The sequence below is a fragment of the Pleurodeles waltl genome, chromosome 12 (assembly GCF_031143425.1).
Source record: "Pleurodeles waltl isolate 20211129_DDA chromosome 12, aPleWal1.hap1.20221129, whole genome shotgun sequence".
Taxonomy (NCBI): Eukaryota; Metazoa; Chordata; class Amphibia; order Caudata; family Salamandridae; genus Pleurodeles; species Pleurodeles waltl.
In genome coordinates this window covers 274,007,271-274,029,582 of record NC_090451.1, presented here as the reverse complement: position 1 = coordinate 274,029,582, position 22,312 = coordinate 274,007,271, and the positions used below count along the sequence as shown (strand labels likewise).

Here is a 22,312-nt window from a genome sequence, read left to right as displayed (position 1 = left end):
GCCAGCAAATTGCCCACTTTGTCTCCCACAACATAAAGACCAATGGGGCCAATAACTGCCTGCAGACCTCGGTACTCTCTCTGGTGTACCTCTAGGGAACACAAGGTTTGGGGGGGGATCAGTACAAGCCCCAGGGGGGCCCTCCAGAGCCAGGTTCTGCTGTTTCAGGCTCTCTATCTCCGCAACCTCCCTCAGTTTTTTGTGGGCCAGAAAATTTTGCACCTTGTCTCAGCACTGTAGGGCTCCCATAGGACCACTGCAGACTCAACTGTCCCCTGGTTTTCCTGAAAATAAGGTTCTGTGTCAATTCTGACTTAGTTCGCAACCTCTGCATCCCTCAGGTCCCACACATTTCCTCCGCCAACCCGTTCCCAGAGGACAGCCTTTGCCCTCCATTGTAATCCTGAGGGGAAGAGTGATCTCACAGGTCTCGAGCAAGGTTACGCTTAGTGGACCGTGGTAGCATCCCCCAGACATGAAAAGATAATCTAGCCCCAGGGAAGTAGGAGTAGTCTCTCCTCCTGGGATGATGTCTTCCCAGATCGCAGAGGCACAGGAAGAGTGCAAATCGCCCAAAGGATGGGACTCCTGAGAAGGCAGCAGCCACATTTGAGTGATACAAGGCAAGGAACATGACTTCATTGAAATCCCCTCCCACAACATGGACGGCAGAATCAGCCTCCAAAAGTATTGCTGCCACCTAATCAAGTACTGACTGCAGATGGGGAGGTGGTGCATAGACACTCATCAATGTGACTGGTGTCCTGCCCCATTGTCCCTGGACTCCTACGTATCTTTCCTTCCTGTCTATTCATGTTCTGGACACAAGGAATGGGGGGTGTTTTTAACATGTATAGTTATCCCCCTCGAGTCGGGGGTGTATCCCGCATGTGTCTGTACCGTGTAGGCCCCTCTGCCCAGAAAACAGCAGAGCACCAAGATGGGTCTCTTAGAGCAGGACATCAGGATGCTAATGTTGTATGTAACGTGTGACTAAGCCTCGCCTTACCCCACCTTATCTTACCGCCATGCCCAATGACATTTCAGGACATTACAGTATGACGTGGGGCATCTGCCATCCTAGTCTGTGTCATACAGTGCAGCTGTACTGTGCCAACAGCCCCATCTACCATCCCAGAAGGTGTGGTGTATTCTTATGTACCCGGTCTCGTAAATGAACTAAACTCCAACAAATGATAATCCAACTTCGCACACCATTCACCCCTCAACCCCACAGCCCCTGCTGCCCCCAAGCACAGGTATATGTCAGGCAAGAGAGGTCTGTTGCCCACTAGCGAGCCCCCAGACACCCAACTAGTGTCTCAACTACTGCAGATCAGAATAATCAAGAAAAAGACACCCACCCCTTCCTGAAACCTAATAGGAAGAGAGACAAAACAGAGAAAGACTTTCAGGCCAGGGGTTGGGGGGGTTTGGTAGTGGTGGTGGGGGAGATTGGAGGGGGAAGGGGGTTATGGTGGGGGCGGGAATACCCCAGCCTGCGAATCCTTTTCTGCCCCCGAATGCCCCACACTCAGTTCAAGGAACTAACATCCCCACAATACATTCACCAGTGTGGCACCTCAGGCAGTTTTGGCGATATCCATGTTGGCTCACTCCTCTCACCCCCTGGGAACACAGCGAGGCATGAGGTCCTATCGGGGCCTTCACCCAGTAAGCCAGGCCGAGCCAAACACAGCCGGTAGTGCATAAGCGACCAATCACAGGCTATACAAAGGGGGAAGGTCATTTAATAGCTAAGTCTGGAGTGTCTTCCACCACTTTTGATCCACTGTCTGTTGATGTCAGTGAGTTAACTGCCTCCACAAGTGCCCCATCCTCTTCCCTTTACTTCCTCTCCCAATCCAAGGTTCCATCCTCTCACCACCACCTGCGCATCTGTGGCAGATTGGCGCTGCCTGGGCTGCGAACGTTGCAGCGCCCTCATTTGGTGTCTTTTCTGCGACCAAGCTGCCACCCCAGGACCCCGACAGGTCCTCAGTTGCTTGTGATATGGTTCAGGGAAGACCTGGCTTGGCAGTTCGGACTGGACTGCTCCCAATGGAGCATGGTAAAGACTAATTTACATATGGCTGGGCCAAACTGAGGTAGCGTGGTGTGTAAAATAACGATGGACTGGGGTGTGCGCCTGAGTAATTACCAGTGACTGAGATTAATTCAGGCATTCCATCTATGACTTTTTTAATACACTGGAGTTAAGACCTCAACGTAAGAGTTATTGGTTTTTCCAATGTGTTTTTGCCATGTTATACACCAGAGGCGAGGGGGGAGTGGGAAGAGGAATAGTGTGGTAGATTGGAATTGAGTGTTGCCTGGTGCAAAGTGGTATAGAGTGTTGCATCGTGGAGCAGGGTGTCGCATCATGGAGCATCCATGGTGTGAAACGCACTGCCATGACAGACTACACATTATCAATTAAAATTATCACTACCTTTGCACATACAGTTATACTGATAAATCTATACAGAGCACAAAACAATAATGTGGAGATGGCATTACCTATTGTAATGATTGTTTGATTGTATTAAAATATTTGTTTTCACCACACTTCTGGATTATTCTGTAATACATGCACAGTTCAATTAGACATTTAAATTTTACTGTGTGCTGGGGGGAAAAAAACACTTTTCTTTCCCAGTACCCGGCAAGATTGTCACATAGATCTTCTCAATTTGAAGTCAGAAAAAGGAAAGTAAACACCAAGCTCCCTCAGAAGACTGAGCCACACATTTGACCTGTCTCTGAATGCACGGCAAATGTGACAAGATTAGAACAGACATTAAGGGCCTATTTACAGAAAGGAGGACTTGTGTAAGAATACAAGAAGCGATGAAGAACAAGCATTGCTCCAACCTGAGAGAGGAGGACACGCTTGACAGCCTAAAACAAATAAAGCCAGAAAATGTGAGTTTATAAACTACAAAGCCAATGGCAAGCAATGGGCAGGGAAGCTTTCAGAATGCCCACAAAGTCTTTCTGCAACCAGACAACTGTGCTGCCTGGTAGGCTTCAATCTAAAAAAAAATAATAATAAAGCATGCTGCCCTTGGCAGGGGGTGGATAATAAAAGCAAGTGAGAGGTATGTGGTCTTAGTGTTTAGGCATGGTTGAGGTCAGAAAGCTCAGGTAAGGGTAAAAACAACTGAAAAATGTTAGACGTTAAGTTGATATTCAACGCTGTGAACCAGTTTAATTCATGGCATGACGAGGTGGAGGCTGATGTGGTAGCCACCCATAAGACAAGCATTTGCAATGCAACGGGTCTCGCGTTTGCTCATGTTAGAGCTGATCGCGTTTTAAACTCCTAACCCGACTTTTCACCAATCGGGCAAAAGTGCATTTATGTACATAACCCGAAAAGCGCTCGACTTCTGCCAAGCGAGATCGCGCTCGTAAATTAGAGAAAAAGAAGTCCACGAGCCCGATGGAAAACAGCGAGCCTCGCATGTTTTCTGTACTTGGTCGCTGCGCTCGAGGAGGGCTAGCCACCGGAAAAGTAATGAGTTATGCCTGCCTTCCACTAATGAAAGCAAGCAGATTTTATTAGGCAAGTCCACGGACCAATAAAAAACACTGATGTGAAGTTGACAGGGCTCCGAGCCCTTTTCTAAATACAAAAGAGTCTTGCTGCGATACGCATGCGCGAGCAACGCAGGCTCGACCCTAAAAAACAATATCCTCCTCTTACACCCAGGAAAAAGAAGAAAACAATCCAGTCCATGCGAGTAAACCAGTGTTTTGTTATTTTTGATGAACAAGACCCTCTTTCAAAAACTAAATCAACTAACAAACTCTCAGGTCTTATTTTCTTTATTTTACACCTCTGCTATTGTACCTCAAAAAAGTATTTTTCGTTATGAAGAATCAAAAGTAACCAAAAATAGTGATAAGCTTTTACTATTAAGAGATTGTATGAATTCTCCAAGGCATTTGTTTATTCAACCTCCATATCTCTATACGATTATGGTGCCTGGCCAGTCATTGTTCCAACATGTGACCTAGTAGTTGCACACAGCACTCTGCAGTATGTGGACTAGTTCACTGGGGCACTTTGGTGTCTGACTGGAATCTGAAAACATTGCTTCAGAATGAAAAGAAACATACCATACTGAACAATACTTCACATATGACTCACTGAGATGAGGCATTACTGTGATCAAGGAAATCATCATGATTTGGATATATATATAACAAAAAAAAATATTTTAAAAAAACTTACAGTTTGAAGAAAGTGGTGCCCAGCTGCAGGAGTAAGACATGTGGTAATCTATGTTCGTGTACTATCAGAACTCCCTCTACTGTGCGTCGCATGCCCATCTTATCAAATTCTTCCCGCATGCGCTGGAATCGGGCTGCCACAGAGCTGTCCTTCTCATACAGTGGTTCTTTTGTTCCAAATGTATAGTTTGTAAGTGGATATCTGCAACAAAAAACTATTTATATTTCTATTCACAACTTAACAATGTTACTCATATTCTGCATGTAGAGACCAATCCAAAAGGAAAGTTATTGGTTTATAATCCTAATTCTCCTTTATGTGATTCTCCAGTGAAATTAATGGACATCATAATTGCCTACCTGCATGCCAACCGAGTACTTTACAAGAGATAACACCTCTACGTTTATATGTATGTATGAGCACATTTTAGCACTTTTTACACAGTAAATTTTACCTTATAACTGACCATTCAGAGGCAGTAACCTTGATATATTTTCAACTCTTTTTTTTTTTAGAACCAAAGGAAAAGAGCAGACAGGCATTCGGGCCTTTCAAGCAGTAAAGACAGTACCACGCCTTTATGTCCCTTGGCAGAGCAATGCTGTGCTGATCGTAGATCGGCTGTTTTGCAGTTCATTTATTCACTCTTCGCTAGGATCCCTGAACACACAGATCAGCCTTTTTTAAAGTATTGTTGGTATATATTAAATTACTATTACCTATACTGAACAGCATTTCATATATTCAGTTAATATCGTTTGCGTTACTTTTTTTTTTTTTTTAACCAGAGACCATTACGCCTTTTTTATTTTCCCTTAATGCGAAGTTTCAAACACATGATTAAAAATGAACCAAAAAACAAAAACTGATCTTTGTATTCTGTCCCTAACCACGTAAAACTGTTAAAGAGAACGCTGAATGAGTGAGAAGAGATTCACCTCAGATATAGAGAACAGTCTCGAGTGTCACTGGAATATCCAGCAGGTGGTTCTGTACAGACAGAAGCCTAAGGGAGCCCCAGCCACCACATCAGCTCTACCAGTGCCCACCCCCCTTAACCCTGCTGCTCTAAAGAGGTTTCCCATAATAAAATTAATATTTCACCAGCTGACTGACTATCCCAGTTTTTGTTTAATCCTGCCGGATACAACCTCAAATCGGATCAAGTCAATGGAAGAACTGCTGGCAAGATTGATATTAAAACAAGATAAGAGGGGGGTATCAATTATGTGAAGTTTATGCACTGTCATAAAGTGACGTTTAGATATATACAATTCAGACATGCTCTACATTGGTATTTACTGCCAAGTAATGAGATTCAGGACAGCTCACAATTGGAACGGTAAGCATTAAAGCAATCTGAAAAAAGTGTTCTCATTAATTTACAGGTCACTAGTGAATAGCCCATCTATAACAGTGGATCACTTAAGATATATATGGGAAAAAAGATGTGGGACACATACGGCAGGGACTGAAGAGGGCCTGGTGTCTGAGGGAGGTGGTCATGTGATCTGGCCTTACGCTAGCACAAAACTTCTTCAAAGACATTAAACTAGATCGTAAATGTGGGATAGGAATATCCCATACAAACTCACTCAACACTGGCCTTAGTGTTGGCCAAACGTAGGGTGGCCATTGGGTGGATGAGGTCCCGGTGCCCGGCCATCTCCTGATGGATTCGAGGGTTGATGGAATGGGGGGCTGCTGAAGAACAACATCTGCGCATGACGTGGAGAGGGGAAGGGGCACTCACAGATGTGATTGCGTGGGGGACGCTACTGGAGCGCTTCTCCGGTGTGGATGAGTCATGTCCAGAAGGGAGCACGGATGAGGATGACTGATGGTATGATATATGTGTTAAAGGAACGACCAACTGTGGTTAGATCGTGTTTACGTAATTTCTAAGATGTGTACGATTTGGTCTCAGGTGGATCCTTCCTGGGAGTACAGGGGGAATGTACTGCTCACTGTAGTGGGTATCATAGATTCTTACGCATGCGTCTGCCTTATCTTACAGGAAGCTGACCAATAGGTATAACAGAAAAAGAGTACGTCATCCTTGTATTGATGCGCACTGCACTGCACTGTACTGCTTTTGATGGTTCTGTTTATTAAAATCAATAAAAACAGAGTTATAAAAATGAAAGCTAGATCAGAAATGTGAAAATTTGGCCTGGAAGATGATTTCCGTCTTTCTGGACACTGGGTTGTAGGTACATTTTACCAGCTAGTGTAGCAGTGCTTTAACTTGCAGGTGTTTTGGACACAAGCAGGAGATCAACGGACAGCAACACAGGGGACGGAATTAGACACCTGCCCAAGGATTATGCTTTTGGGTTATGGGAGACCAGGGAACCACCCAACTGCAGCACATCTGATGTAATGTTGGATTGGCAGTGGCACGAAGGGACACAGATTGGGGGTAAAAAGCTGTCTGCCACGCTGAAGAACTGGCTCTTGAAGATGGTGCTTAAGGTAAAAAAAAAAAAAAAAAACCTTAACTAGTGAAGCGATCTAACCTGTTGTAAACCTGCAATGCCTGGACGATTTAAATGCATGAGAAACTTGGAACAGTAGTAAAGGAGACAGGGTAGACCTCAGAATGAGCTGATATACCATGGATAATGTCGGGCCGAATGACCAGATCTATCTGTTCACGTTGTAGAATGGGCAATTATGTATGCTGCTCAGTGGGGCAGCAGATATATGTTGCACTTTTCTTGGCTGCTATTTCTCATGACCAAACTCATGAAAGCAGGTGTGTGCATTTGTATATGTGTAGGGTGGAGTTGTGCATCTGTGCATTAGGTAAACTATGTCCTTCAAAGGATTTTTTTTTTGGGGGGGTCGCAGTACCTACGTTATATGCTGATACCCTTTCAATTTGTCATTGTCATCCTCTAGAGGTGACAACATGCAAGCAGCTGTCATCGAACGGCTTCCTGAATGACTCCATAAATATCTGGTGAGCTGGCAGACATACAGAACATACACCTAACCCTTGCCAGCTAGCTTCTACCTGCCACTGCACCAGAGCACCGCTTTGTTTTGTGCTGAGTGCCATCTAGCAACCTGGAAAGTAGTGTGAGCATATCGGATTTAGGTAAAAGCTAACCTACAAAGCAGGATTAGCTGAAACCATACCCTCAAATGCTTGTCCAGAATGTCCCGATTTGCATAGTTTACAACCTCCCATAGAAAAGGAAGCTGTATTACCAGGATGTTTATCATCAGTGCATGTATCTGCTCCACAGAAATGCAAACAAGGTTTTGGCCTTTCCAACTCCGGATATAGTAACAATAAAATAATAACAATAAAAAAAAAAGTGGCACATTTATACAGATTAGATATACAAGGAGAATAAAGAAGTGGGTTCCTCAGTGTTGTTGCAGTTCCTAGAGGGCAAGGAGAGCACTGGGCTGGGCCCATGTAACCCAGAAGTCAAGAAGCCTTTTCACACTGGTCCCAAGTGTCATTCTAGGAACAAAATATTCATGACTAGTTTTACCTGACAAAAATCAAGTTTGTCCCAGTTTCATCACCAGTTGCCATATACTCACAAGAACTCGAGAGTTGGCATGCAAAGTCCTAGCAATTTCACCCCTCCAGAAGGATTCACAGCTAACTTATGTAAATCCTGATCAACTCTACTGCGACCACCCAAAAAACTGCTCACTATGCTTTTCTCTGGATACAGTGCATCCTCTCAAAAGAGTGGTTGAATCTGCATTTATTACAGCTGACATCTATCCCATAACAAAACCTGTAACTGGTGAGATCACTATCACGCCTATAACAACTTTATTTCTTTTTGCACTCATTCGCAAGTCTCGTTAATACATTGGCAAGAGGAACATTTATTCCAAGCTACATTTGAAGCCCAGGACAGATTTGATTGTTTCCTGAACAAATCGTTACGATTATGCAGTTGCTCGAAGCAACATTAAAATTTGGCTAGTAATGTACTCTCAGTTCTGATCACCAACCACTGCCACAACAGAACACTTTTAGTTAGAATATTGTCCTCATACTAGAACCATGAAACATCCAGCTATCCAATATTGCAATATGCAGATGACATCCTTTCCACTTTAACCAACCAAAATATGAATCTCCCTAGAACCTTAGATACCACTAGCAAGCTTAGATCGCTAACAGATTGGAAGATAAATAAGACTCAACTGCTGCCACTGACTTACTAAAGGCAGGAATCTCGACGAACTGGTAGTAAAATGAGTAGATTCTCTCAGGTACAGCTGTTTGGATCTTCAGAGACCTAAAATCACTAGTGAAAGTTAACACCAACAAGCTGCAGGCACTGTTTTGAAGATGATTTTAAGAGATTGTGTGATCCACCCCTTCAACACATGAGCAGAATTTCTTTGCACAAAATTCTTCATCACTCCACAAGCAACTACTGATTTCACTGCTTACTACTACTGCATGGGGGATATTTCTTAACATTGGAAGCCTGGCTCACTGTATGTCTGTAGAAAAACGTACTGAATAGAACATTAAAGGGATTGAAAAAACATGTTAGTAGATTAAAAAAGCTTTCTCCTGAAACCACTAAACACACACTAGACTAGGTAAAAAAATGTTTTCCCCACCCTCTAACCTGTTTCTCGAGCATTCCTGGAAAGTGTTGAAGCCAGTACAGTCCAGATTCCATATACTTCCAACACAGACAGTGCTAAAGCCAGGATGAATTATGAATTTCAGTTAGTTGAACACTATACCGGAAATGAAATACAACTATCCTACAAAGGATCAAACAGTGCCTGAAAAATGAGTCTATCAAATATTTTGTCAATCCAAAAAATAAATATTACTTGCGCAAGCATTTCTGGAGGTACTTCCAGTTGAGGCAATACTTTGGGGATATGGAGTTTTTCCACGAAGACCGCTGAACAAATCAATTGCCAGTAGACAGATACATCAGATCATTTGGACTACAGATAGGCAATATATTGTGGACCTATACTATCATCAAAAAGGACAACACGTACCTGATGACATCCCTGGGAGAGAAATGGGAGAAATACTTCGATTTGCAGTTTATGGATGAAGAGTAGGGAGACAGCCTTGACAAATGGCATAAAAGCACTAGAGACACCAACACGAAACTGATCTCTACTGCTCTGCACCATACCTACTGATATTCACTAACACCAGACGGAGCAACACCTTGCAGTCCTCAATACTGCTGGAGAAACCTTGGAACGGATGGTTCCTTTTTTTATATATATGTAATTGCCCCAAACTTCTGCTCCCACATGTTTGACAAATTGGACATAATGCTACAACTCTACTTAAGCAGGCAGGCTAAGTTAGCTCTCATGCTGCCTAATAAAGGCACAAAATTGTTTTTAAAAAAAATCTCCACATGGTGAAGAGCTATTCTGGCTCTCTGTCAGTAGAATAGTCGTGGGCCACTGTAAACAGATACAGAAGGACATGTGGGCCACTGTAAGCACATACAGAAGGACATGTACAAAGAATAGTATAATCTAAAGACAAAAAAAAGCAGAGCATGAAAACAAGCCTGGGAAAAGAGAAAGAGTGTAGACAACCTTACCTTTTGGAATCACGCTGAAGCTGAATGAACCATCACAGCATAATAGTAGCTGAGAAGCTTGGGTGGTGGTACAAAGCATGTGGACACAGCAGAAAGCAGTCCCCTAAGCATCAAACCCAGTGTGACTGTGTTAACGCAAATGTATTAATTATAAGTCATTAATGAATGCTTATGTATTTTAAATAATGAAAAATGTAGAAAATTATTAACGCAGAAAAATAACGTGCATGTTTGAAAATGTGCTCTCGGAGAGCGATCACCAAGATTCACGAATGTACTAATAAAATGAATAGCATATATGAAAGATAGAAAAATGTATAGAAATAACGTAGTAGTATGTCATATTGAGAGATATAACTTGTGTTTTGCATTATATTGTAGAGCTTAACTTAGCCAAAGTCGTGGCCTAGTTTTGCCAGGCATCCTGCAGAAGCTGAATTTTAACGATAAATGAAAGTTGCTGACAAATCAGACTAACCATGAACTGCTTATTGTTAATAAAAATTGTCTAGCTGAAACTTTTGCATGAACCAACAGACAGGAGACAATGGAAACCAGAATGTATCAACTACTGTGTAAAGCGCTCAGAGCGTACTTTCCCAGGACTCGAACAATAGAGTCACTGACTGGAGAAGAAGATGCAACATTTTCGATACCTGACGAGCCGGATGATGAAAAGTGAACCAATCAACAATCTGAGAACTATCCAATAGAAAAATTCATAGATTTGTAGTAAATATACAATTGGACAGAGTCATAACTGGTGATTCATTTACCAATTAGAAATTGGGAGACAGTCTGGGCGACTGATATAATGCGGTTACAAAAAGGGGAAACTTCAGAGATGTTAGGTGCAGACGTAGAGAAGGCCTTATTCCGAAATTGATGCGAGATAGAAGGCGATTCGAGATTCTGTCATTGGGCTCATGCTCTTTAGAGCCTGATGTGTTGCTGATCGATTGATGACCAGAGGACGAAGAATTACTTGTTGTTGATCCATACCGAGGACAGGTAGATATGACAATGTGACTGAATTAACTTTGGTGCCTTTTCTTTCTAGGTACCAACTGCGCTGTTTAAAATAGTTTTTCTCTTAGCTAGATGTTTTCCAAATTCATATTCTAAACTGTTTTTGCATGAAGTCTCACATGCTGATGCTAATCTGGGTTAGGGGAGGTTCCTACCTTATGACAATGCTAAACACAGAGACAAATGATTGACAAACTGATTTGCTGAACTCTGTTACTCATGCTGATTTATTAATTCCCGATTAGATTATTGACCTATGCTACTGCTTTAGAATGTACTCTGATGCAAGTTTTGATTAGACTATGTTTTTGGTGCCTTCTAATGAATTAATACGGATTTGCTGACTCGAATAAAGTTGAATTATTTTTCATGAATTAGTATTGTAACTAATAGGGAAAAAAACTACTTAAACGTATAATGATTTGTGGTTATTCATGACTGGAGGGTCATGGGGTGTTATGTTTCTGATTCATAAATGTTGATGACTAATGTTTATTGAATTTCGTATTAAGCATTAGGGTGACTGCCATTAGCCTAGCTAGGATACTCCATGCGAACCAAAAGGTTCATCGACCTATACGTGTCCCCTTGTAAGTTTACTTACTAAAGACCAGGTGGGCTATCAACTGCATCTATAACTCTTTCTTGAACCCATGATAAAATATCGAGAAAATGAGGGAAGACCCACAAAAACTCCCCAGGACCACTAGTATCGACATGCTGTAATCGCTCGCTGACGTAAGCCTGTACCCTCGAGTGTTTAGTGTCCTGCTACATGTGTATGAGTGTGATACCTTACCAACTTGCAATTTTAGTGACTGCTGCAGTGCATTAGAATTGTCTAAATCATGCTCTGCTCCTCTCATATCAAGTAACCAGGTTATGGAGACACAAAGGTGGACCACCAATTACCATATCAGGCCCCATTTCAACAATTCCTCACAATAAAAACATCCTCACACTGCTAACCACCCACATTACCTAAACTCAGCAATGCCCTGTCCCAGCATGCCCCAACACCCAGAGTTCTCAGTAATCAATTACTGTTCAACACAAAAAAATGCAGGAAGTAACAACTCATCCACAATGTAACTGCCCTCTTTATCCAAGAGACATTACTTAGCCCTACCTCATCCTAAATTATTCCTACTCTCATCACTGCTGGCTGTAAGACTACCCACAACTACTAAACAGGAGGTGAACTCCATAATTAGATAGAGGAAGAAGGTAATTGGAAGTGTTTTAGTTATATGCAGGGCCACTGGAATTATGTGACAGGAAAAGACCAAATTATGAGGCAGGGTTCACCAATGTATGTGGCAACAAAAAGTCCAGTTATAAATTTAGACCTCCAATAGCTCTAACTCAAACAAATGCGAGACTCGTTGCATTGCAAAAGTTTGTTATTAAATTTCTGACGATTAGACTGCTCTCTACCAGACAGAATTAAAAAGCATGTGGACAGAACCTGCAACTTAAATCAGAAAAACAAAGAGAAGGTAGTCCTGTCTTGGAGGTGGTCTGCTTAAAGGAGAATCCTGAGACATCAACATCCAGAGCACCAAATTCCTCTCAGAAGAGCCTTCTGGAGGAAACCATTTGTGCCTTGGAGTGCGAAGAAAAATAAAGGCAGACAAAGATCTGCCAGCAAACCAAGAAAGACAGCTTTTGTGGCCTTCATGTGTGCCACAGTGGTACTCGCTGTAGTTCTACTCATGGCAGTGTTGCTTTATGTTATGAAGTTAAGAGGCATCATGGGACATTACAAAGATTATGTCACATATTACATGCTGTAATATTGTTCAGATTTCAACATATGCAACACAGATGTGCAAGTCAGACTATGAGATTGATGCTTTAGTGTCGCAAAGACAAGTTGACTATTTCAACATGTAAAGACTGAACATTTCAGTACTGCTGTTCCACTATAAAGCCTTAATAAAAATATTTTCCAGACTTGGATTATGTGGTATAGTGCAATTTACAAAAACCCTTCAAATGTATGGTGTTGAAAATGTTTTCTGTACTGCTGACAGCACTTTTTGCTTTTCTATTTCACTTACTTTTCAAAGAGTTACCTCACCTGATCTACCTGTGCAATTCAAAACCCGCCACTTCTCTCTGGATGCTTTGCTGACTCCACAGAAAGAAGGGTTGCCTGGCACGCTCTCATATCAGCCGCTCACCATGTGTTGCTCAGAAAGCTGTCTGGAGGACCTCTGTTCAGTTTTCTATGTATGGTGCATAGGCACATAGTTTGGTATTTTAATTGCATTTCTATAGCGTCTAACTGCCCTTATGCATTTAGTCCCATGGCATCTGAAAATTATATTCTGCTAATCCTAACTTTATACATGTGCTCCAAAGTAGTTATCGCTTTCAGTGCAGCTGAATGTAAAGTGCTCAAACTGAAAGTGCTTAGTTAGGCTGCTTATTCTCTCCATTTATAATGAATACATTTGTATTTATTTATTTTTTCACTGTGGCCCCCAGAACCACATGAATGTATTAAATGCCTGTGTTTTTGCCTCACAGAATAGCACACACTGGTGTAAATTGGGATTTTACCGCCCTTGCTACAAATCTAACATTATTTGCAGCATATTTCTTTGTAGATAGCTGCAGGGTGCTCGGTGGGTAAGTGTAATAAGATTTTTCTTAAGGCAAAAAAGTGGCAATATTTTTCTGGTCCCACCTACCAGACAGTGCAAGCGGTATTATTTGAAAAGATCTACTGTGAATTTTGAATAGGCTTCCAATCTGCCCGTTGCTTTACAGTGGTTGGCTTTGTCAGTTTGGTTAGCTTTCTTCTTATTTCATGGCTTGTCTTCCTCTTACTGTAGTTTGTCCCTCCCCTGGATGACATTATGTTTACCATTCACTTGACTGACTTATAACCTTCCACAGCTCACTTTTAGGAAACACGAAAGAGCACTTTTTCCAGCTCTCTTTCCCCCAGTGCTACTCTCCCTCACAAAAAATCTGCCCCCCAGCGTTATGAGTTGCTTTTTGCCTGTTCAGTTCTTCCCCACCCACATATTGTTTTATGTCTGGTATGTTGCTTGCCCTCTCGTGTGCTTCTCCTCCCCACTCCGTGATGTTCGCGGCATCATGTCCTTTTTCTCTTCAACCCGTGTTGTGCTCCCCCACATGTGCTGCTTTTTCCGCACAAACAGTCCCGTAACAATTCTCAGTTGCCCACTTTTGCACAAAAGATACATGTTTTATTTGCTGACCCAATAAGCGCTCGCCGTCTTGGGTCAGTAAATAACTAAATCTGTGCTTGCACGGTGACGTATGCTAGCCTACAGAAGGATGAAACTGGCAACCGAGGACTCAAAGTACCTTTTTATTTATCCTTCATATTATTTGCCAATTATATACACCATCGGCAAAAACATTTTGCTCTGCGATCTGTATTGGGAAAGGCAACAGATCTAAAAGGCGAAACCTATTAGCTTTGCCAATGCTTCTTTTATTTGTGAAGTATAAACACACTCTTTAAACTATGCTGTATGTATTACTGTAAGGAGTGCATCCCAACCAAAAATGTTTTCAAGTGAACTATCTGCCACCCATCAAATATCAGGATGTGGGGGACCACCAGGTGGTCAGCACTGCATTTACTGACAAATTATTCTTTCATTTATCATAATATACCAGTTGTCATTCCAACTGCCCTGGGATTCGGTGTTCGCCCACCCTACTATCTGCACTTCAGTGAGTCTACCACTTGATGTTTGAATTTACCAGTGTACAGTGCAATGTATTTTCCCCATGGTTATTTTCGATTTCGCAGCACAAATGGACTCATTATAGGCGTAAACATTCCCTAGCTCATTTGTCTCATGTACTCACAGATTTATAGTCCGCTCCAGGGTTAGCGGCTTCTGCTGTATGTAGTTATTACCGAACTGGTTCCCTCCACGGCGGGGCCAGCCGGTCTGCGAGCGGTTGGGTGGCGGCACCGCCATGCTCCGTACCAAAACAGTGGTCGAATCCGGGGGAATCGCGCACGGCGGCGGCCTACACCAAGCGCTGTTGCCGCCTCAGGCCCCCGACCACCGCACCATTCATAGAAACCAGCAAGATCAAAGAACGGCCAGGAACAGGAGGCAAGGCCACACCGGAAGTGAACCCAAGCAGAGTCGGTGTCGCGCCGATCGGATCATAGACATAGAAGAAAGAACAAAACTGTTGGGGAAAGTCGAATGCTTCGTCCATCTTGCACCACCACTGGTATCTTGGAAAAAACGTGACGCGCTATTTAAACGTATTTTAAGCTATATATTAAGCATATATTGAATTACTGAAAGGACTTATTCAAAAATACAAATGTATTGAAACATTAAAAGTTCCAGTGGCTATAAATGGAAATTAATATTTAGCAGTTGCGCGTATAAACCCGCCCTGAGTGCAAAGAGCTCTATCTTTCTTTTGACTTTTTTTCATTGAACTCGAAACAAATTCAAATCAATCTATACAACTCAGCTACTTTTTCAAATGAAAAGACGGAACGGCGGCCTTGCTATCCTTGTTTGGGGGCTTAAAAGGCGGAACAAGAAAGAAAGACTATTACTTCCTGGATACGAGAAGAAAAGTTAACACCTTGACTGCAGGGTCTCAGCTACCGCGCCCTCCCACCTCCTCACGCCTTCTTTGGATGTTAGGGGTAGTTCGAGCGTAAAGCTAGTAAAATCTATTTTTTCTGCAAAAAGTATCCACACCAAGTTTGCGTATCTTTTTTCAATAGAATGGGGACCCTAAAGTTATTCTGGATTTGTACACTCCTTTGGAGAGAAATGAGAATTTCTTCCAAATTACAGCTAAAGTTTCGTTTTTTTGTGGGATGAATTTAAAAACGTGCTGTGCAAGAAAGTGTCTTTTTTTTTCTCCAAAAAGTGGCCTCAACGAAAGATGTGCTGCTATGCTAGGATCATTATCTTCCCAGCTATTGTAGCAGAAAAATACTTTCTTTACATTTTTTTTTAGCCTTTTTTAGGTTGCAGCCTAAGGGAACTATCTGATTGCAAAGACATATTGGTGATAAGCTGAAAGCTTACCTTGGAATGCATGCCACCCCATGCTTCCCATTTGCTTTGTATTTTGTCATTCACATTTGTTTGCTTTTTATTCGCTGGGTTGTCTTAGCCTATCCAGCATGTGTTTTTATCTTCTGTAGCGCATAATCACTTTATCACCACTCTGATTGGCTACTTCTACTCTTCCACGCCTGCTTGCTTTTCAGGAACTCTTTTTATTTTTCCCATGCACTACAATTTTTTCTAGTTTACGCGTCAAGTATTTTAGATTCTATTAAGGACACAGAGGCGAGTATTATGCTTTCCTTCTTTGCTGTTTATTAAAAGTATAAAATCGAACTAGCCAATCAGATTTTTTTTTTTAATAAAGACATTTCTCATAGTCACTACGTCATGTTCAGTGCGCCGATGATGGGACTAGCCCTACAACTACTTGAACCGGCGCCATATTCCTCCTCTTTCTTTGCCTAACGGCTTGAAATGGATCAAGTCTCTGTTTTAGTTTGGTCACATGAAATCAGAATATTTTTAACAGCGATAACACGATTAACGTTCTGGGAACCTTGAAGCACGATGGAAAACGTATTCTTTCATCTGGTCTTCTGTTCCGAATCTGAAAATAATAAAAGAGAACCTGGTAATATTCACATTCTGATATATGGTTCATTATCGCAATACTGAACTCCGAGAGGGAAAAACATTATAAAATATTACATTGATGCATCATTAAACTTGCATTATACAATGTTAAAATACATACTATTAAATGAATAACTAAATGAATAATCAAATAAATAAATGGGAGGGATAATACACGCCTCTATATCCTTAGAATCTAAAATTCTTGACACGTAAGCTAGACATTTTTTTGTTCTATGTCAGGACCAGAGGCTTCATATTATGCTTGTTTAAAGCTGCTGTAACACAAAGGAAGCCACATCTAGTATAGGTTTGTAGTAGAATGTTTTAAATGTTGAATCAGCTGACCAATCAGCTGCTTTCATGATGTCTTGCAATTGTGAACCTAAGGTACAAGACTTAGAGGCCATGGCTCCTCGCACAGAATGTGGACCAAAAATTGATGTGTCAATACCTGCTTCTGACAAAATCCATTTCACCCAGCGAGCTAAAGTAGCTGATGACACTGGGTGGAATGGTTTCTGAAGGGCAATCAGAAGTTGACTGTTGTTGAAATGTATAAATTCTCGCGTGCGGTCCTCATACTCTTTTAGACAATGTACAACACAAAGTTTCTGATTTTCCTGAAAAATAGGATAGGAAATCTGTTTGGAAAAAGTTTTCATGTGTCTTGAAATGGAGAATTCTGGTGAAAACACCCAACCAGTGAGATCTAATGCCTTGACATCAGATACCCTTCTACATGACACTAAGCACAAGAGAAGCGTTAATTTGGCTGAGAGTTGCTTTCTAGACAGGTCACTGTTACACGGCCAACGTTGTAAAAACTTTAGAATGATATTGACGTCCCAGAGAACTAAGTATTTGGGAATAGGAGGATTAGCTAATCAAATCCTTCGCATGACTCTACTTACCAGAGGATGTTCCCCTATAGGCTTACCGTCCAGAGGGACGTGGCCTACGGAATGGCTGACCGGAAGTTGTTGATCGAACAATAACCAAGACCACTGGAGGCCATTTTGGCTAAGAAATTGATGATAAAGGCAATGGGGGCCTCCATGGGATAAACATTCTGGGAGTCGCACCAATCCATCCATCTATGCCATGCTGAGGCATATCTCTTGTGAGTGGAGTCAGCCCAAGACGTGGTGATGAAGTGAATAGCTTGTACCGAAAGGTTCAGCACAAACCATCTTGTCCTGAAATGCATCAGGCCATGAGTTGAAGGCTCCCCTGTTGAAGAAGAGGGTGCCTGTTGCCCATTGGATCCCTCAAAATATCCGGTAACAGGGGAATCATCACAGTGCAATCTAGCAACATCTCCAACAAAATTGGGAACCAGGGTTGCGCTCTCCATAGAGGAGTGACTAGGATCAAATCGGCCTGTTGACGAAGGGTTTGCGCTGCAACCCTCAGGGTCATGAGGAATGGAGGGAAGGCATAATGCCGAAGACCCCCACTGCTGGAGAAAGGCATCTGTGGCCTTTGCCAGAGGATCCGGTCTCCAGGAGAAGAATCAGGGCAACTGATGTGACAGTCGAGATGCAAACAGGTCCGTGTGGCATGAGCCCCAACGATTCTGGAGGGCTTGGAAGACTGAAGGTAGTAGCTTCCATTCGCTGGAGTCTCTGAGGTATCTCGAGTTCCAGTCCACCACTGTATTGCACTGACCTGGCAGGTATTCCGCAGTCACTGAAATGCGGTGTCGGAGACCGAACTGCCAAAAGCTCTTTGCTATCTCCGTCAATATATGGGAGCGCATTCCCCCCAGTTTGTTGATATAGCGAACTCCTGAGATGTTGTCCCTATTCAGCAAAGTGGAGCATTTGGATAGAGGAGACAAGGCCTGGATTGCGAAGGACCCGGCTAAGAGCTCTAAGCAATTGATGTGCAGTTGGAATTTCTGTAAGGACCATCGACCCCCGGTGGAGATGTTGCCGCATCTGGCGCCCCAGCCCCACTGACTGTTGTCTGATTCTAGTACTACATCTGGGTGAGAACCGAAAATGGTCTTGCCATTCCATGCCAATATGTGTTTCAGCCACCACTGAAGTTCGGCTCTGGTTTCTGCGTTTAGGGTTATGACATCCGAATAACCTACTCCCTTCTGGAGGTGTTTGATCTTCAACTGTTGGAGGGCCCTGTAATAAAGAGGGGGCCAAAAAGATAGCCTGTATTGAAGATGCCAGGAGACCTACGATCCGGGCTAGGGGTCTGAGGGAGATGAGATCCTTGAGGAGGACAGCCTTTATCTTTTTACGACTGGTCTTTAACTTTTTTTGGGGGGGGGGGGGGGAATAAGAGAGAGAGGACTGGGAATTGCTCTGCCAGAAAACTCTATGCACTAAGAAAGATGAAGGATAGACTTCTCGTTGATAAGGAAGCCTAGACAAACGACCCTGGAGCAAAGAGCCTCTACCACCTGTCGCAGCACCTTGGTGAAGCACCAAGGAGCAGAAGATAGACCAAAAGGTAGAACCTTGAAATGGAACCACTGCTCCTTCCATCAGAATTATAGGAACTTCCTGTGAGGCAGCCAAATTGGAATCAAGAGATAAGTGTCTTTCAGATCCAATCAGACCATCCAGTCGCCCTCTCTGAGGATGTCCTTCAGAAGGTGTATTCCCTCCATTTTGAAATGGCGGTAGAGAAGCAAACCGTTGAAATCCTTCAGATTTATGACCAGACATGAACCCCCCCATTTGTTTGAGACTACAAAAATGTTTTTCAGAATCTGGAGAGATCCGGGAGGCAGTGACCTATCGCATTCTTGCTCAAGAGCTGATCTATTTCCTGTTGAATAAAGCTCTGATCTGTAAGGGAAAAATTGAGAGGGTGGGGGGGGATAGAGTCTGTTGGGGAACTCTGTAAAATTCTAGTCTGAAACCCTGGATCGTTTCCAAAACCCATGGGTCTGAGGTCAAAAGCGACCAGGTGTCTGGGAAAAACATTGTCCTGGTGGAATTAAGCTTACCAAGGGGAATTTGTTCCTGGATTGTATCCAGTGTGGGTTCTGTAGGAGCCCCTGTTGTACCGGGGACAACCTCCTCGATTCCTGGTTGGATAGAAGGTATCTTTGTTTTGGTGATCGTACCCACGACCTCCGGAGTAGTTGGAAGGGCTGGAGTTACGGTTGGCGAAACGGCTGGGTGATCGCCCTCTGTAACGACCGGTCTTCACAAACAGGCGCTGATTTAACACTTTTCGGATAGAGGTTCGTGCTTTATCTAGGGTCATAAAGGTGTGGACAAACTTCCCTAAATCTTTCACAAATTTCTCACCAAAGAAAGCCCCATTGGCAAGGGGTCCTGGTTCTGCATGTGCCAGTTAAGATAGCTTAGGGTCTAAGCGCATGAGCACTGATCTTCTGTGCACCACTGATAATGCTCAGTTGACATTGCCTAACAGGCAGAGAGCACGCTGAGCCCAGCCTGCCAGAGTGTCTGGATCGACAGGGATGTCAGACTGTTTGGACGCCACAGCCATGTCTAGAAACGTGCATAATGGGCCTGAAATGTCCAATAATTTATCCTGGCAGGCTTTCCAGGATCTGTCAATCCCTTTCTTGGGATCTTTAGATGACCGTTTCAGGAATGTGACAAGGTTAGCGTCTAGCTCAGGGGTCTCAGCTACCTTGTGTGGGATGTTGGGATGAGGACACTCTGACTTCAGTATGTTGCATACCTCTTTATCAAAGGTCTTCCAAAGCCTGTCATGGGCGTAGTCTGTAACGGATGGAAAGGGCGACCAATTGGACGAGCATGAATGGACATTATTGTCCGGGTCAAAATCCAGGGTGGAGCCCTGTGGATGTAGGGGATCTGAGGGGGAAGGGGGTAAGTCTGTGGATCATGCCTGTGACACTTGGCAGCTCTGTATGAGTCAGCGTCGTCAGAGTTGGAAGCTCCTTTGTCACTGTCTGGTTGATAGTCGTCTGGAGGGGCGGAGCTAGTGGATGCTTTGGGGTTGGAATGTGCGTGGTCTGAGGCGAAAACCTGTGAAATGCGTGCCATGGTCTTGTCATGAGGCCAGTTGGAGGGAGTTGGAACCTTGTCCCCTTGAGGGGCGGGAATGGGCAACCGGGTTTGCATCATAAGGGGGAACAGAAATCACGTACCTTTTTAATTGACGCGCAATAGGTTGTAGAGCGACTGCCAAGGCCCTGTTCACCGACTGCGTGAAAGAGGCATCCAGGGTGTGAACAATGTCACCTGCCAGAATAAGGTCTTCGTCTGTCGAGGGCTGACTGTCAGGGAATTCCTTTTGGGCCATAATACAATACAGAGCGGTTGGCCAATAAAGTTGAGGAATTTCAAGGGGGGGCAGCCCACTTTACGTAGATATGTCGTAAAGGGGGGACAATTGAATTTGAATGCAATTGAATCCTCGCTGCAAGGCTTTGCAGATTGTAGGATTATGCCCCACAGGAGAAACCCTGTAATTGTCTGATCTTGCCCTGGCTTAGGGTGTGTGGGAGATGTTTTTCCCTGCCAAAATAGCTGATTTGTGATTGTGGCAGGGACCCTCAACTTGATGAGGCTGGCGTGTAGCTAGCGTCCTGATACACACTGGGGACTGCCTGCCAAGCAAAGACACGCACAGGGCGAGCAAAAAATAGGGCTTAATTGTCCTTGCGCTCTAGAGCGCGTCATCTCACTCCCCCAGACACCCACATCGGGTGCCAGAAGCAACTTTACGAGCAGAGCGCTTGATCGCTTGCACTTGACAAAAAACAATTAGTAATGACAGTAAATCAATAACGACGTGTATTCACTTAACTTTCTCATTGGAGAAGCAAGGAAAGAGGAGGAATATGGCACCAGTTCAAGTATTTGTAGGGCTAGTCCCATCATCGGCGCAGTGGACATGACATTGTGACTATGGGAAATGTAGTCTTTATTAAAAAATCGTTCTGATTGGCTGCTGTGATTTTATACTTTTAATAAACAGCAAATAAAGAAAGCATAATACGAAGACTCTGGTCCCGACATAGGAGTCCATACTTTATGCATCTGTCCCTTATATGCTTCTCTATACTACCCAAATGCAGTTAAGCAACATACTGAATGTAAATTTAGAATGTATTCTAATGTTAATAAGTTTTACACTTCTGCAATGAGTGAGCAGTTAATGTATTTAAAATGCTTTAAAAACAGCCATGTTGCTCCTCTTTGCTCGAACTTTAGAGTTTGGCTGATGCACCTTTTCTTATTTCAAGACTGACAAAGTTCAAGTCTCGGCTCAACATCCTGTGATTTTGGGCAAATCACTTAATCGTCCCATGTGTACTTGTGCAATGCAACTGGTGCTCATGTAAAGCTCTCTGACACCTTCGGGTCATGTTCGCTTTTATAAAAAACTGCAAAAAAAAAAAAAAAAAAGGGAAAATTGCCATCATGGTTTATTGGCCTTGGAGGGGAGTTTGTGATACAGAGTTCAGCCCTCTTGACACATACTTGAGTTTGCAGACTGAGAGCTGCATGAAAATTATAGATCAAAACAGCCTTCTCAAAGGCCAGAGCACAATGCCCAAGCCCTTTCTTTCTCATCAGCTAATGCACAGGAGAAGGAGGAGTGGCATTTAGTTTGTGCAGGATGGCGGGGGATGTCACCCACAGAGGGCTACAGGAGTGTAAAACAACTGTGCTGAGAAGCGCCACAGCCATGACATTTCCATTAAAGCAACTCTTCTGACAAGCATCTGTATATAACATTACCATTATAGGTATCATTCTAAGAGGTAGTAGTAAAATACAACAATTAATGTGTTTGTTTTAAGCAGA

At 43.1% G+C, this 22,312-nt stretch overlaps 1 protein-coding gene across 3 annotated transcripts in view; it reads right to left on the bottom strand.

Annotated features, from left to right (window-relative positions):
• NUDT21 (nudix hydrolase 21) overlaps positions 1–22,312 on the bottom strand; it is a 78,965-nt gene that overhangs the window by 32,702 nt on the left and 23,951 nt on the right. Inside the window, exons 2-3 of one of the 3 annotated variants that reach the window (XM_069215839.1) lie at positions 16,453–16,503; positions 4,241–4,441 (exon numbers count right to left, since the gene is read on the bottom strand). In XM_069215839.1, the coding sequence (XP_069071940.1) occupies positions 4,241–4,441; positions 16,453–16,484 (233 nt within the window). In that variant the 5' untranslated portion in view covers positions 16,485–16,503. Of the gene's footprint in view, positions 1–4,240; positions 4,442–14,706; positions 15,010–16,452; positions 16,504–22,312 lie in introns of those variants that run through there. The other 2 variants (XM_069215836.1, XM_069215837.1) reach the window with 2 other exon arrangements.